The 16229-nt window shown below is 39.4% G+C and overlaps 1 protein-coding gene across 3 annotated transcripts in view; it reads left to right on the top strand.

Annotated features, from left to right (window-relative positions):
• dnajc11a (DnaJ (Hsp40) homolog, subfamily C, member 11a) overlaps positions 1-14376 on the top strand; it is a 45090-nt gene extending 30714 nt beyond the window's left edge. For all 3 annotated transcript variants that reach the window (XM_043675988.1, XM_043675989.1, XM_043675991.1), the window contains exons 10-16: positions 301-417; positions 4140-4295; positions 6291-6360; positions 7750-7807; positions 8938-9080; positions 12725-12854; positions 13992-14376. In XM_043675988.1, coding sequence (XP_043531923.1) covers positions 301-417; positions 4140-4295; positions 6291-6360; positions 7750-7807; positions 8938-9080; positions 12725-12854; positions 13992-14017 — 700 coding nt within the window. In that variant the 3' untranslated portion in view covers positions 14018-14376. The remainder of the gene's footprint in view (positions 1-300; positions 418-4139; positions 4296-6290; positions 6361-7749; positions 7808-8937; positions 9081-12724; positions 12855-13991) is intronic.
• The last annotated feature ends 1853 nt before the right edge of the window (positions 14377-16229 follow it).

Raw genomic sequence — 16229 nt, 5'->3', positions numbered from 1 at the left:
ATGTGTAGAAGTGAATTACAGGATGAAACGCTAAGAGTTTCAGGCTGTTCCTATGTAGAATGAAGGCTTGTGTTTCCAGACTGGAAGTGAATCAAGGTTCAGGTGATTTATATAGAGAATAGCACACAATTGAAAATAAGCCACAGGCAGGGATCTCACCAAAGTATTGGGTGTTCATATGTAAAATTTAATTATAATTAACGGTGAACTACAGGCTGGAAAATTATAACAGATAACTAGGAATGAAAACTGCACAGAGGTAACAATGTTTGAACGGGTCTGGTGTGGTTCTGCCTGCAGGACTGGATTCTTCGGCACTTTGGTTGAATATGGTGCCGAGAGGAAGATCTCCAGACACAGCATCCTAGGAGCAACCGTCAGTATCGGAGTGCCTCAGGGAGTGTCCCTCAAAATTAAGTATGTACTGAAGATCATTTAGCTTATTCTCAAGATAATTTTCTTTGTCCAAGTTAGGAAGCCAGAATTGTTGACTTGAGGGATTTGTTGCAAGTTTACCATTTTTCAGGTGCTGTGTGTAATTGCTGTGTTACTTCGTGACATAGAGTAGCTTCAGTCCTTCTCTTTAACCCTGCAGGTCTTGCCATGCCTCACTGTTGTAACACACCGGAAATCAAATTGAGTTGTTCCTGGAGTTGTCACAAGTTTTTTTTTTAATTTCAAAGTATGCAAATCCCCCAATTTACCTGTCTGATAGATTCAGGTTAACAGAAAATACTGACCAAGTTTCTGCACTGAACAATTATTTATTGCAAATAAATAGATTCTAACCTACTTCTAAACTCCTGCCCCAGGTTACGTACACATTCAAACAGACACAGATGGACAAAGAAAACTGGTGTTTGGGTGGAATAAATAAACTATGAGGAAAGCAGTTCTATAGCACCAGACCACAGGATTTGCATGGGTGTTTCTTTTAGTCGCCAAGTTCTTTTAATCTTTTCCTTCAGGTTCTTTCACTTACTCACAGTAAGCACATAGTGACTGATTAACAAATGAAAGTGACTTATTAGTTAAAAGCAACAGCTTGCAGCTACTAATGGGAAAAAACAACATGCATTCTTTAGCTTCAAATATTTTACGGACTGAGAAAGAGACAGCAGCGTTTCCAGTTCCAAAGATCTGGAGGTTTTTCAATATTGTTCATACTGACAAGCTGTACAGCTATCCAGTAACAAGTCAGAAAGTTATCATTAAGCTGCTAACCTTTGGTACCCATAAACCGGTTAGCTACTTGTTGCTGGCCAGAGCTTACTTTTGTAGACACACCCTGCTGCTATGCCTTCTGTTTACCTCCTTGCTCCACTGGTTGCAAAGCAATACTGTAACCCCACAATGGGTTTCAGTACCTTACATTTTAAAAGCACAGCCACTCCTTTTATACAATTCAATCCACAATCCTAAACAAAGTAAGATAAAAGGATGTAGTCTTTACAATCTCCCACATGGGGAATTACAAAGATTTCTGAAGACTTTTCCATTAGAGAGCCAAATAAGAAATTACACAGGTTGGGGTTCAACTTCTTCCTCCTCATTTGCTTGAACCAGCTCATTAATGAGAGAGCTTGGCAAAGATTGAAAGTGGATTATCTGGCTGTCTCTGTCTGATTGTACCGAGAGAGCAGGGACAGAAATAGCTTTGCAGTTTAAATTTTATGAAAAATATTTATACCTTCTTGTTTTTAACAAGGCACCTAAAAGATGTTGTGTTGTTATTTTTCCTCTCCAGTAGAATTTTATGATGTGAAGATATCCTTCCTAATCATATCGCAACCAGGTGCCTTTTAAATGATGTAATTGTACCCACCTCCACCACTTCCTCTGGCAGTTTGTTCCATACACACACAACTCTCTGTGTAAAAATGTTATCTTTGGGGTCCTTTTTAAATCTTTCCCCTCTCAACTTAAACCTATGTCTTCTACTTTTGGACTCCCCCATCCTATCCATGCTCCTCATGATTTTATAAACCTCTATAAGGTCACCTCTCAGCCTCTGATGCTCTAGGAACAAAAGCCCCAGCCTATTCAGCCTCTCCCTATAAATCAAACCCTCCAGTGCCAGTAACATCCTTGTAACTCTTTTCTGCGCTGTCTCAAGTTTTTAATGATAACCTTCCTGTAGAAGAGCAACCGGAATTCCTGATGAAGGGCTTATGTCCAAAGCATTGAATCTCCCGCTCCTTGGATGCTACCTGACCTACTGTGCTTTTCCAACGCCATGCTTTTCAACTCGAACCAGAATTGTACGCAAAGGTAGCTTCACCAAAGTCTTGTACAGTCACAACATGACATCCAAACTTTTATACTCAGTGTTATGTCCAATGAAGACATGGTCCAAACACCGCCTTCACCATCCTGTTTACCTGTGACTCCAAGTTTAAGGAACTATGTATTTGCACTCCGAGACTTCTTTGTTCGGCAACACTCCCCAAAGCACTACCATTAATTGTACAAATCCTACCCCAGTTTGCCTTATCAAAATGAACACCCCGCATGAATCTAAATTAAACTCTATTTGCCACACCCGGCCCATTTGCCTATCTGATCAAGGTCCCTGTACTCTGAGATTATCTTCTTCACTATCCACTACACCATCCAGAAGGAAATGGACCAAATGCTGGCAAATGGGACTCAGTCAGATTGGGATGTCTGGTATGGATGAGTTAGACTGAAGGCTCTGTTTCCATGCTGTATGACTTTTATCATTGTAGTGAGAGATACAGAACACAGCAGGTGGATGGAATACAGATCAGTCACTATCTAAATAAAGTTGATACAGGCTCAACGACGTAAAGGAGCTTATCCGATTCTTAAGAGTCATTGGGACCATCCTACAGACTGTGAAACACTTCTTACGTAATTATTCATTTTATTAATCTTAAGAGATTGTTCCTTCCTTGGCATTTCCTCAGTCCCTTCCAGAATATGATGATCTTAATAGCACGTGATAGGTAGAAGCTGCATCCAGTGACTATGGCAACAAGTATTCACAAACGGGAGTGACTTTTCTTTATCAAAAGCAAGCTGTTGATTCTTTTTGTGTTCCTCCTTAGGTTAGTGAGTAGAGGCACTGCTCAAAATAATAAAATTAAAGGTTCATTTTCAGGGCTGTGTTGCTTTAGGTGAATCTCAACTGATGCATTAGCAATAGAAAAGCCTTCTGAAACTCTTTGCACATGCAGAGTGGGCCTGTACTGAAGGCATGTTGTTTTGGTCCCTGCTCCTATTTTCATTCCCTAATTACCTGACACAATCCCTCTCCCTGGCAAAGGCCATTGATGAAGCCAGACTGTTTGTAACCTTGGTGTTGCCTGTGATCCCAAATTCATATGCCAATGCTAAGATTGCCTATTTCCAACCCTGAAACATTGCCTGCCTCTGCCCCTGCATCAGCTGATGTCTTACTAAAATCCGCAGCCAAGTCTTTATATTTGACAATTCCAATGCATTCCTAGATGGTCTCTAGTCTTTGACCTTCCATAAACATGGGGTCATCTAAATCTTCCCTGCCAGAGTTTGATCTTGCACCAAGTCCTGATCCCTATCAGCTTTGTGCTTGCTAATCTACATTGACTCCCAGTCAAACAATGTCTTGGTTTTGAAATGTTTATCTTATTTTTCAAATCCTTCCGTAACCCATCTCCATAATCTCCTCCAGACTCCAGCCTTCTGTGAAATCTCTGTTGCTCTAATTCTGGCCTCTTGTTTTCTCTGATTTTTCTTTTGCTTTACCACCTTCTCTTGCCAAGGTTCTAACTAGTACCATCCCTGCATAGTTGTGCCTTGCTTTCCACTTTTTTAAGGCATTCCTTAGCCCTTCTCAAGGTTTTGGTCATCTGACCTAAATCTCCTTGTATAACTTTGTCATACTTTGTTTTATAATGCTTTTTTGGACATTTTATGATATTGAATTATTGTACAAGCCTCATCCCAACAATTAGAAGTGGATGTCCAGCTGCTGAATGAGTATTTCATGAGCAAATAAAACTGCCGCAGTGCCTTATTATAATGCCTAAGGATTGTGTAGTGGACTGGAATCCTTTAATCAGTAGAATAACCTGTGTTCATGATTTTTACTTTTCCTTCCTGAATTTTGTTTTTAAACCTTTCTTTTGCTCCAGGTTAAATCGAGCCAGCCAGACTTACTTCTTCCCTATTCATCTAACAGACCAACTCTTGCCCAGTGCCATCTTCTATGCTACAATTGGACCTCTAGTGTTCTATTTTGCCATGCACCGGCTTATCATCAAGCCCTACCTCCGAATGCAGAAAGAAAAGTGAGTGTGCTTTTGCCTGGCTGTCAAACTGTCTAGGTTTTTCTTCTCTATTCCTTCTGTATATTTCATTCTCCACTTGCAGCTGATCAGTTGTTCATTCACCACAATGTACTACTACCTTCTTCTCTACTGAACCATAGAGAGCAGAAAGCCCCAGGCATCCAAAGAGGAAAAGCAAACTAATGCTATTTGATATTGAAATCCATTGTGCACTTAGAAATTTATGATGATTACTAAATACTCTGGTATAATCTAGTAAGAGAATGTGAGTACTATCTCAGTTTTTGCAAACTGTCTATTAGATTCTTGGATCGGTTAGGCACTATTTTAAGCCAGTGGCGTTGTTCTACTTATAAACTGTCTGATACCCTTGGTTTGACACTTGCCTGTAGCTGATTCAAAGTGTCCACTATTCAATTTCTAAATTTTCCAATGCAATCTTTTAGAACCTGGTGGATAGTCTGATCTTGGATCTTTACCATTTAGTTTATATAAACGACACATATTTGTTAGATTTTTACCTGCAACTTTATCTTCAATCCATTGCATGAAGTATTTTAAATATTTTGCATGCAAATCTTAATTATTTTTCTCCAATTCAGATTTCTTTCCTAAATATGAATTTTCATTGCAATCTTTGCCATTGTAAATTTCTATGTCAATATTTCCCATTAAAGTTTGCTGTGACAGCTATCATGGTACAGGCCACTGGGTGGCACAAGAGAAAGTTTCTGATGCGTCTCAACTCCACAACAATCTGGTAGAGAAATGTAGTTATCAATTGGCTGTCAGCAGCACTAGCTGAAATGTTCTATTTCGGTGAGGTAATTTTTGCCTATGACCTTTATTAGACTGAAAATGGCTCGTCTCAGAAGCTAAGACTTTTTGCTTAGTATTTAGATGAAGGATCACCCGAGAATATTTTTTCACAGAAAGGAAGACCTTGATACCAATAACATGTACGCCAAACTTTATTCTCATTGATTTACGAGGTTATAATTAAATCAGTATTATTACCTCCTAACTTCAATATTGAATAAATTATATATCTAATTACCAAAATTGTAAAGATTCGAAATGATATAACTACGTAATTTAACTTTGTTTATTAACTGTGTCAGTCCGTTTAGGTTTCCATCAAAGCTTATGGAGATTGCAATAAATTAATAGAGTACACTATGTTGGTAAAATATCATCTTCTGTATTGGAGCCATTCAAACTCAAATTAATGCCGACAGCTGGGGGTCCTTATACCTAGAGCCATTGAGGCTGAGGGGTGACTTCATAGAGGTTTATAAAATTGTGAGGGGCACAGAAAAGATCTTTTCCCTAGAGTGGGGGAGTTCAAAAAACTAGGGGCATATTTTTAAGGTGAGAGGAGGAAGATTTAAAAAGGACACGAGGGGAAACTATTTTACGCAGAGAGTGATTCGTGTGTGGAATGAACTGCCGGGGAAGTCGTGGATGTTGGCACAGTTACACTGTTTAGAAGACATTTGGATACGTTCATGAACAGGAAATATTTGAAGGGATATGGGCCAAACGCAGACAAGTGGGATTAGTTTGGTTTGGGAACATGGTCAGCGTAGACTAGGTGGACCAATGAGTCTGTTTCCATGCTGTATAAATTTATGGCTCTTTATGGCTACACTATAGGCTTGGGCTTTTGTTGCACAGTGGTAATGTCTCTACTTTTGAGCTAATTGGACCAAGTTCAACTCCCACTAACCCAAGAGGTGAGTCATAATGAGTCCAAACAGGTTGATTTAAAAATAACTAAATCAATGAAACCCTGTTAGATTGCTCATAGCGAGTTTTGAGAAGATTTGTAGCTCAGGTTGTTTATTTTCAGCTGTTTTTCCCTGTATTTCTCCTACTTTGTTAGGAAATCCTTTTAATACCATTTTTTTTTGTTTTACTGGGTGTAAAAATTTGAGACTTCTGGCGGTCACTTAAATAACGTGCTGTTTTGTTTTGTGTGCATATATGTGACAGAGAATTAGAGAAACAAAGAGAAAGTTCATCGAGTACTATAGCATTGAAGAAACAAGAGGCTGAGGCAGCGGTAAGTGCAGTCGTTGAAACAAGGAGAGGAAATGGTATAAATCTCATATAATCTGAGAGAGGGATTACTTGTTTTAAAATCAGAGTTCCCCACCCAAGATGATGGCGTGAGTCTTTGGAGCTCCCTTCCTAAAAAGGTGAAACAGAATCTTAAAGGCAGAGATAGGTCGATTCTGTTAAGAAAGGAGCTGAAAGATTCTTAGGGCTAGGTGGGAATGCTAATTTAATGTTACAATTAGATTAGCCGTGACCTTATTGAATTGCAGAGCAAGCTCAAGGAGCTAAGTAGCCTACTTCTGCTCATTCATCTGCTTATATGTGACAGCAACATTCTTCACAGCAGTTACGTAGGAATAAATAATCATTCAACTCATATAGCCTGTTGCACTGTTCACTAAGTTCATGATTGACCTGTATCGTAATTCTGCTGTGTTATCTTGGCTTCATGTCTCTAGATAACCTTAGCTAGCAAAAAAAACCCTAAAACTATTAATTGAGTTAGCTTCAACTACTTAGGTGGGAGAGAGTTTGACACTTCTACCATCTTTTACCTGAAGAAATGTCTCTTAACTTGCCTCCTCCTGGTTCTAGTTTTTGGGTTGGATCACATGGTTTCAGACTCCAGCTAGACTTAGGAGCTTTAATCCGAAAGCAAGGATAGACTAATTAATAAAATTAGATCACATTCGATTCAGGGTGAACTTACCAATTGGATGCAAAATTCTCTTTGGATGAGAATATAGGAAACGTAGTCAGTAATTTTGCAGGTGATTCCAAAATTAGTGGTATAGTGGACAGCAAAGAAGGTTCTCTAAGATTACAAAGACATCTTGATCAATTTGGTCAAAGGGTTAAGAAATGGCAGACCGAGTTTAATTTGGATAAATGTGAGGTATTGCATTTTGGTGAAACAAACAAGGGCAGGGTTTACACAATTAATGGTAAAGCCCTGGCTAGTGCTGTAGAACAGAGAGGTAAGGGTTCAGGCACATAATTCTTTGAAACTTGCATCACAGGTAAACAGGGTGGTTAAGAAGGTACTTGGCACACTTGCCCTCATTTTCTCAGACCTTTGAGTATAGGAGTTGGGACATCATGTTGAGGTTGTACAGTAACTTGATGAGGCCTCTTCTGAAATAATGTGTGTGGTTCTGATTGCCCTATTTAAGAAGGATCTTGTTATTCTGGAGAGAGTTCAGAAAAGATTTGTCAAGATGTTGTCAGGAGTGGAGGGTTTGAGTTATAAAAATTGGCCATGAGAAATTCACAAATGTTTATTTTCTGCATCGAGTAGGAAAATCAATTCAATGCATATACATCATTTAGAGTAGGGAGTAATCTATTAAAAGTACTAAGACTTTCTTTAATAGTTTTTGCTTTTAATTTTAAGGTCCGGTTGATGCAGGAGTCTGTGAGGAGGATAATAGAAATAGAAGAGTCCAAACTAGGTCAGAACTTAATATTGCTTATCTGGATTTCAATTTCAATCATCTGTCAGGTATTTTTTTGCTGCATTTTCTTCTCACCCATTAATGCTGCATAAGCCAGCCACTGACTGTAAAGTGGCCTGAGCTACAAAACTGTAGAGAAAAACATCGGAAAGTTTATTGAAAATTGAAATTCTTCCTCCAAATTAATGCAACGCTGAGAGATTAATTTACTTTGTAATGTCTACCTGAGCAAAATAGTGAATAAAAGCTGAAAATGTGTTGCTGGAAAAGCACAGCAGGTCAGGCAGCATCCAAGGAGCAGGAGAATCAACGTTTCGGGCATGAGCCCTTCTTATTCCTTCAGAAGGGCTCATGCCCGAAACGTCGATTCTCCTGCTCCTTGGATGCTGCCTGACCTGCTGCACTTTTCCAGCAACACATTTTCAGCTCTGATCACCAGCATCTGCAGTCCTCACTTTCTCCCAAAATAGTGAATATCATAGCTGAAGATAATGAAAAAATGTAAACCAGTTTGGACCCATATGTTCACGAAAGAGGAGGAGAGAAATCTGTGGCTTATGTCTGTGGAGAAATTGCACTTCTCAACATCATCATTCTTAGATTCTGTATATAATGTGAGAAGATTATGATAGCCATGTTTCCAGTCTTCTCTATGTATCTGCCTTCTGCTAATATTTATGTAGTTTCAGAGAGAAATTCTCTCATCTGATCCATAGCCTCATTCTTCAAGAGTCTATGACCCACATCTGAACATGCGAGGGGGTCCTTGAGTCCAATATTCACACAATCCTGGAATCCCCTTGTACTAAATGGCAAAGCGCAGATTGGGAATGGAAAGAAAGCCAGAGCTAATCAATAATTGCTATGGATGTTTCATATCTTGAATATTATAATTCAGATAAACCCAGACCAAATTAACAAATATAGCCACGCTGTGCCAGACCCTACAAAGACGGGAATCCACTGACCCCCAAGCTTTCATCACAATCCTTAAGAATCGTTCTGTTCATGAACTTCGTATTGAGAATCTCTGTTTTAGACTCCCACTGCTTTGTACAGCAGTATTGGGCATGTCTGTGTGAATATGATATTGCTGAACATGTGTAAATATCTACTTGTCTCCTCAGGCTTAATTATTACCAATGCCTGGTATGGAAAGTTTGTAACTGACAGCAGTGGGAAGAATGAGAGGGCCAAGGTGATTGATGTGACAGTTCCTCTTCAGTGTCTGGTAAAGGAGTCAAAACTCATTCTTACTGAAGCCTGTAAGGTGAGGCTAAATATTTATTTGATAAAAAGTTGCCCTTTGCATTGGTTTGCCAACACTGTATTGCTTTCACTGCTCTCATTCTGGACCAAGAGAACTTTTTTTTTCCCTTTCTCTATCTTTTTAACTACCTGCCGTACCTGCTTCTTCTTAATTCAATCTCTCCTCAAGGTTTCTTCTGACCTGCGGAAGTGTGGCTCCCAAGTGTATCTCAGCAATGATCAAGAAGAACAGCAAAGACATATTTGCATTTATGCAACCGTTTCACAGCCTCAACTTCCTGAAGCACCTTACAGCCATTTAAGTCATTCTGAGGTGTTGTTACTATTGTAATTAAAGTAACACAGAAGCCAATTTATACAGACAATTTATACAGAATAACAATGTGACAATGATGCAATAATCTGTTTTAAGATGTTGATTGGGAGATAATTATTGGCTAAGACACACATTAGCTAAGAAGTGGGAGTAGAAATAGCTCTTCAGTCTTTCAAACCTCCTTCAACTTTCAATGAGATCATGGTTGAAATGCCACATCAGCTCCTCTATCCTAACTTATTGACCAAGAATGTCTGGATCACAGTATTGAATATACTCATTAACTGGCATCACAGTACTCTGGGGCAGAGAATTCTGAAGGTTCCAATCTTTCGAGTGAAAGAATTTCCCCTTATCTCATTCCTAAGTGACAATCTAGTTATCCTGAATCTATGCCCCCAATTCAGGAGCAAAGGGAGCATTTTTCTTGAACATCTACCTTGCCAAGTTGTCCTAGAATTTTATGCTTTTCAGTCAGATCACCTCTCATTCTTCTGACATTGAGAGAGCATGGGTCCACTCGACTGTTCTTATAGGGCAGCAGCCTCATTCCAAGAATCCATCCTAGTAATCCTTTGTTGCAATTCCTCTAAAGTAAGTACATCCATCCTTCTGCAGTCTTCTGCTGTGATCTTACCAAAGTCATAATACTTGTATCAAGACTTTCTTATTCTTGTACGTTCTTCAATTCTTTTGCTGTTAAAGCTAACGTACAATTTGCCTTTCTAATGTGTTATCATAGAATCCCTACAGTATGGAAACAGGCCCTTCGGCCCAACAAGTCCGCACCGACCCTCTGAAGAGCAACCCACCCAGACCCATTCCCCTACCCTATTACTCCACATTTCACCCCTGACTAATGCAACTAACCTACACCTCCCTGATGTACTATGGGCAATTTAGCATGGCCAATTCACCTAATCTGCACATCTTTGGGTCGTGGGAAGAAACCAGAGCACCAGAGATCATTTTACTTCTGTGATTCAAGTGCAGAGGAATCCAAATTCTTATTACCAGCATTATAATAATGCTTTATCTTTTGAAACTATTCCTCTTTTCCATATTTCCCATCATTGTGGATAATTTGCCGGGCGGCACGGTGGCACAGTGGTTAGCACTGCTGCCTCACAGCGCCAGTGACCCGGGTTCAATTCCCGCCTCAGGCGACTGACTGTGTGGAGTTTGCACGTTCTCCCCGTGTCTGCGTGGGTTTCCTCCGGGTGCTCCGGTTTCCTCCCACAGTCCAAAGATGTGCAGGGCTTGTTGGGCCGAAGGGCCTGTTTCCACACTGTAATGTAATCTAATCTAATCTAATCTAAATTTCATACTTATGGCAAAAGTCTAGATTAGAGTAGTGCTGGAAAAGCACAGCAGGTCAGGCATTGTCCAACGAGCAGGAAAATTGATATTTCGGTTAAAAGCCCTTCATCAGGAATGAATTTCATACTTATACTCTTTACATTCCATCTGCCAGTTCATATCCATCCACTTAGCCCGACTGTGTTCCTTTGCATACTCGTTGCAAGCTCCTCAGTTTCTTTTCTCCCCTAACTTTGCATTGTCAGCAAACTTTTTTATATTACATTCAATCCAGTCATCCAAATCTCGATCTAGATTGCTTGAGCTATTGCTCTTTACATTGATCCTCCCAACACAACATTAGTTACACGTTGCTATCTGGAAAACTGCCAGTCCATTTATACATCCTGTTTTCTGTCCATTAGCCTATCTGAACTAACGTATTTTTCCCCAATCCCATGGACATAATCTTGTGCAGCAATTTCCTCTAGTGCCTTGCTGAATGCTTTCTGAAAATCCAAATATACTACATTTCTCTGATTTCCCTTTACCTACTATTACACCTTCAAAAAGGTAAACCATGATTTTTTCCTATTCGTAGTGATTTTCCCAAGTGCCCAATTACTGTGTCCTGAATAATGGATTCTAGCAGTTTTACCTATTACTAATGGCCTTTGATTCCCTCCTTTTTTTTAAATACCAAGGTTATATTTAATGTAGTGTAGTGTACAAAAACTAATGTAGTGTACAAAATCCCATGCAAGGACTGCACAAAACACTATATAGGACAAACAGGAAGACAGCTAACGATCCGCATCCATGAACATCAACTAACAGGCCACTATAAATGGCGGAGGAAACGCCACAGAAGCGCTTCACAGGAGGCTCCCAAGCACTGAGGATGTCACCTAGACAGGGGACGAAACGTTTGCAACAAAAATTTCCAGCTCGGCGAACAGAACCACAACAACGAGCACCCGAGCTACAAATCTTCACCCAAACTTTGAAGTTATATTTACACATTGTGAACCACTCCCCTACTCTTTTCTTTGCAATAGTGCCACCTGAGGCAACAGACAGGGCTTTAGTTTACAGCTTATCTGAGAGGTGGCATTTCAGTGGTGCTGCTGTTCCTAAGTGCTGCTTGCCTACAATATTTGCTCAAGTTTCTGGAGAGGGCCTGTAACGTGTAACCTGCTGACCTGAGGTGACTGCAAACTATTGAGTGCTATGATGTGGGAATTTGATCCAAGCAGTGATGTAACATCCCATACTATAATGTACAGCTCTTTCGTTCTCTTTTCAAATCTCTCCACCTCTGTGCTCTGTCCTGGCCATCAAAAAGCTCCTTATAATATACCACTTGGTCAAAGTGTTTAGTCACCATGCTGCCAATTCATCCCCTTTACTCAGGAACCTTGAACACGGTTCATAATTCTTCGGGTAGTTTCTCAACATTGAACCTAGATATGTTCTATTAAACAAAGAATGAACTTTAATTTAAAATGTTTTTTGTGACCTTAGTACATCTCAGAACATGTCTCGTACAATTGAAGTACAGTAATTGTTGCAATTTAAGGAAACACATAGTCCATTTGCACACAGAACCTTTCACAAATAGCAATGCTGTTCAGTTCTGATATTGTTTAGGATAATTGTTGACCAGGTAACTTGGAGAACCTGCTGTAATACACCCAGCTAAAATAATCTCAATTTAATATTTCATCTGAGTGCAGTATTTCCACATTACTGCACTGGTCTGTTAGTCCGAATTGTATAGTCAAATACTGCAACAGGGTTTGAGCCTGCAATTACTTGTCTCAAAGTTCAATGTGCTGCCAGTTGAGTTAAGCTGCTACATACCAGTGAGGTAAGTTAAAGTTCCAAAACAAAGTTGTCATTAAATGGGGAGAGCAAAGTTTGAATTTTAATTTCCTTGAGGACCTGTTATAGTGTACATTGCCAGATTCTTCCTACTGAATTCGGTTGTGTGTTTGTATAATCATTCACAAACTATATGTTTATTACAGATTAGTGTACCAGGATTCTATGACCCATGTGTCGGAGAGGAAAAGAGCCTAAAAGTGATCTATTTGTTCCGAGGGGTTCTGCACCAGGTCATGACAGCCGATAATGAATCCCTCAGGATACCAAAGCAATGTGAGTTATATTCAAAATTATGTCCAGGAGACAATGGAGATGATGAAAAGTCCTCAATAACATGGTGAGCTCTTATTCCCAGTTCACTAGATACAAATTTCACTTCCATACAGTTACTTTCTCCACTGAAATTTCACATTTCAGTCATTAATATGGAACATTTCCAAGAACTTTCTGAAGTGATATGGTCAGTAATACCTTGGGCCATCAGTTTGTTAATAAATGAGAACGTGAACTGGATCTTGCAGGAAAAATAACTACGTTAAACAGACACTAGTCCATCAATGAGTGCAGGAGATTGAGAGACCTGTATTTTGAGAACTTGCTGGCTCATTTACACCACATTGATTGTCAGGGGAAATTGTCAGAAATGGTTAATGTCTGACAGTTGTGTGGGAAATGAGTTACTTTCCTGTTAAAGCACAAGCCTGAACTTTTTGTAGGTTAGATTGCATTTGTATATTGACTGCTACATTATCTGAAGAGTTGCAAATGGAAATCAAAGCTAAACATAATTTGGGGGAATGAAATTTATTTTGCAAGACGTCATGCAAGCACTTAAATAGAAAGGACAGTTAATATGAATTCAAGCAAGGTTCAATTGAATAAAAGTTTAATTGTCTTGCTATATTTTTATCCACCCCAAGCCCAAGGTATTACTGACCATATCACTTCAGAAAGTTCTTGGAAATGTTCCATATTAATGACTGAAATGTGAAATTTCAGTGGAGAAAGTAACTGTATGGAAGTGAAATTTGTATCTAGTGAACTGGGAATAAGAGCTCACCATGTCATTGAGGACTTTTCATCATCTCCATTGTCTCCCAACCCACACAGAATAAATCTGTTGCAATCAGCATTTTTGTCCAATTTAAAAGTTTGTTACTGCTGCAAACTGAGATTTTGTTTGCTTTCAGTGTTTTTGCCTTTATGAAAGTGATGGAAATGTTTGATTTATTTGAACCTTGCGTTAAATTTGAAAATGTAACCCATTAACTTTTCAGTTGAAGTTCTTCACTAATAAAGCTGTCTCATCAGCTTCTTTGTTTTGAAGATGCTACTAGATTTGGTTATTCCTGCTCATCGATGAGTTATCCGTTACTGCAAAATAACTGTTTCCTCTGATTCCCTTCACAGCACACAGGATTGACACAGATGGCTGAGGAGAAAGTGATTTGCAGGCTGTGATGAGAAGTTGAACCTGAACAGAGACCAGCTGCTAAAACTCTTCAGTGTCCCATAAATTAAAGAGAGTGCACATATAATTATTTTTATGTATGTAGAATTTTTTTGGTTCTTTTCAATGTACAAAGATTTAAAAACTGCTTTTACAGATCACTAAATAGCAACATCCGGTTGTGGGTTTCTCCGTGTCATCTGTCACAGAATGCTGTAACAATTTGAAGTTTGGGATTCAGACCTTTTGTCAGTGATTCCTGTACCCTGGAAGAAGATTCCATTTTATGAAGTCTATTTGATGTATAAAGAAAATTAAAATTAAAACCAGACGCTATTACCATAATAAACCTTGCTTTTGAATAGAAATCCCCTCCTGCCTTATCCCTATCCCTGCAAACTACCCCCAACCAAACTACTACTACTGTAAACTGAAACTCTCATCCCACCTATTTTGTTTATGCACCAACTCAGGTCTTGCATATTGACTCCAATATGATGTATCTTCACTATAAATCTCTCTCTCAATTTTTTTTGTCACCCCACTTCTCCCCTTCCATCAAATCTCTTGCTATGTTTGTGTTACTGCTGGGCTATGTGACATTTATATAAATATCAATCAACGCAATAGGAGTGCAGCATGGGAATATCGAACGTTTTGCTGGTTCAGACTCTAAGGACAGTTCAGGTTATGGTTCAATGTCACAACAGCAATCACTATTGAACTATAGGCACTGACAAAGTTAGATTTATCAATGGCTTTATCACACATGCTGGCAATGGGAAAGACTGGCTGTAATAATTATCTTTGCAATGTGTTCTAAAATAGAAAAAAATCAGCAGCACAAAACTATGAAGGTATGGATTCTCAGGATCTATGTATCCACAAGAGCCTGGAGTATTTGCAGTCATGCTAATTTTCAACATATACAGATACAGTCAGAAGTTTGAGCTTATTCTTGGTGCTGATCAGCACCCGAAAAGCACACTCCTGAAACCAGTCCTTCTATGAGCATGTCAACTCACTACACTACACTACACTATACCATACCAGCTGCTCAAAGGCAAAAGTGAGGACTGCAGATGCTGGAGACCAGAGACAAGATTAGAGTGGTGCTGGAAAAGCACAGCAGGTCAGGCAGCATCCGAGGAGTACTAAAATCAACATTATGGACCGGAGCCCTTCAGCAGGAAGGGCTCCTGCCTGAAATGTCGATTTTCCTACTCCGCAGATGCTGCCTGGCCTACTGTGCTTTTCCAGCACCACTCTAACCTATACGCATGCTGCTTATGATGAAGGTTATTGCCACAAATCTCTAAACATCTAATAGGGTCTGCTTGATTCATGTGGCCAAGGAAAACCACTTTCTGGTCTAATTAGAAATCTAGTTACCACAATACAATTTTTGCAACTAGTTACTTGTTCAATTCATATGATAGATATTGTTGCAGAAACTTTGAGGATCACACATTGGGTAATGAGATGGTGGAGGCCTAGTGCTATTATTGCAAGACTATTAATCAAGAAACTCAGCTGATGTTCTGGGGCAAACAAACCGAAAGAATTACAGATGCCTGAAATACAAAACAAAACAAATTGCTGGAAAACCTCAGCATCTGTGGAGAGAAATCAGAGTTAATGTTTCCCAGTCCAGTGATCCTTCTTCAGAACTGATGTAGCTAGGAACAAGTTTTTTAATTAGAATATAGGGTGGAGGAAGGGGATAAGGGGTAAACGGTAGGTAGAGATAGAGCCCAAACAGAAAGAAGAACAGTTGGACAGACAAAAGAGTGAATAATGAGTCCCCTCGGAGAATGAATGACTGCTAATGGGGATGATTAGTGGCTAACAATGGGTTGTATGTAATAACAGACCATGTGATATCAAAGTGGGGTAAGGACTTAGGTGAAATTGTGAAATTTGATATTGAGTCCAGAAGGTTAGACCCCATGCAGGAAATGAGATGCTGTACTTCCAGCTTGTGCTGAACTATGCTGGAGCACTGCAACAGATCTGAGTCAGAGATGTTGGCCAGGGAACAAGGTGGTGTATTGAAGTGGCAGGCAACTCTACAGCCTTCTGGATTCAATATCAAGTTCAACAATTTTAGAGCTTGAGGCACCTTTTCCCTTGTCCTAACCCAAACCCCTACATCTTTTCCTAAATAAAGTACCTTGAACTGAACATAATACTCCAAA

This window comes from Chiloscyllium plagiosum, chromosome 34, assembly GCF_004010195.1.
Source record: "Chiloscyllium plagiosum isolate BGI_BamShark_2017 chromosome 34, ASM401019v2, whole genome shotgun sequence".
In the NCBI taxonomy this organism is placed as follows: Eukaryota; Metazoa; Chordata; class Chondrichthyes; order Orectolobiformes; family Hemiscylliidae; genus Chiloscyllium; species Chiloscyllium plagiosum.
This window is presented reverse-complemented; position numbering and strand designations above follow the sequence as displayed.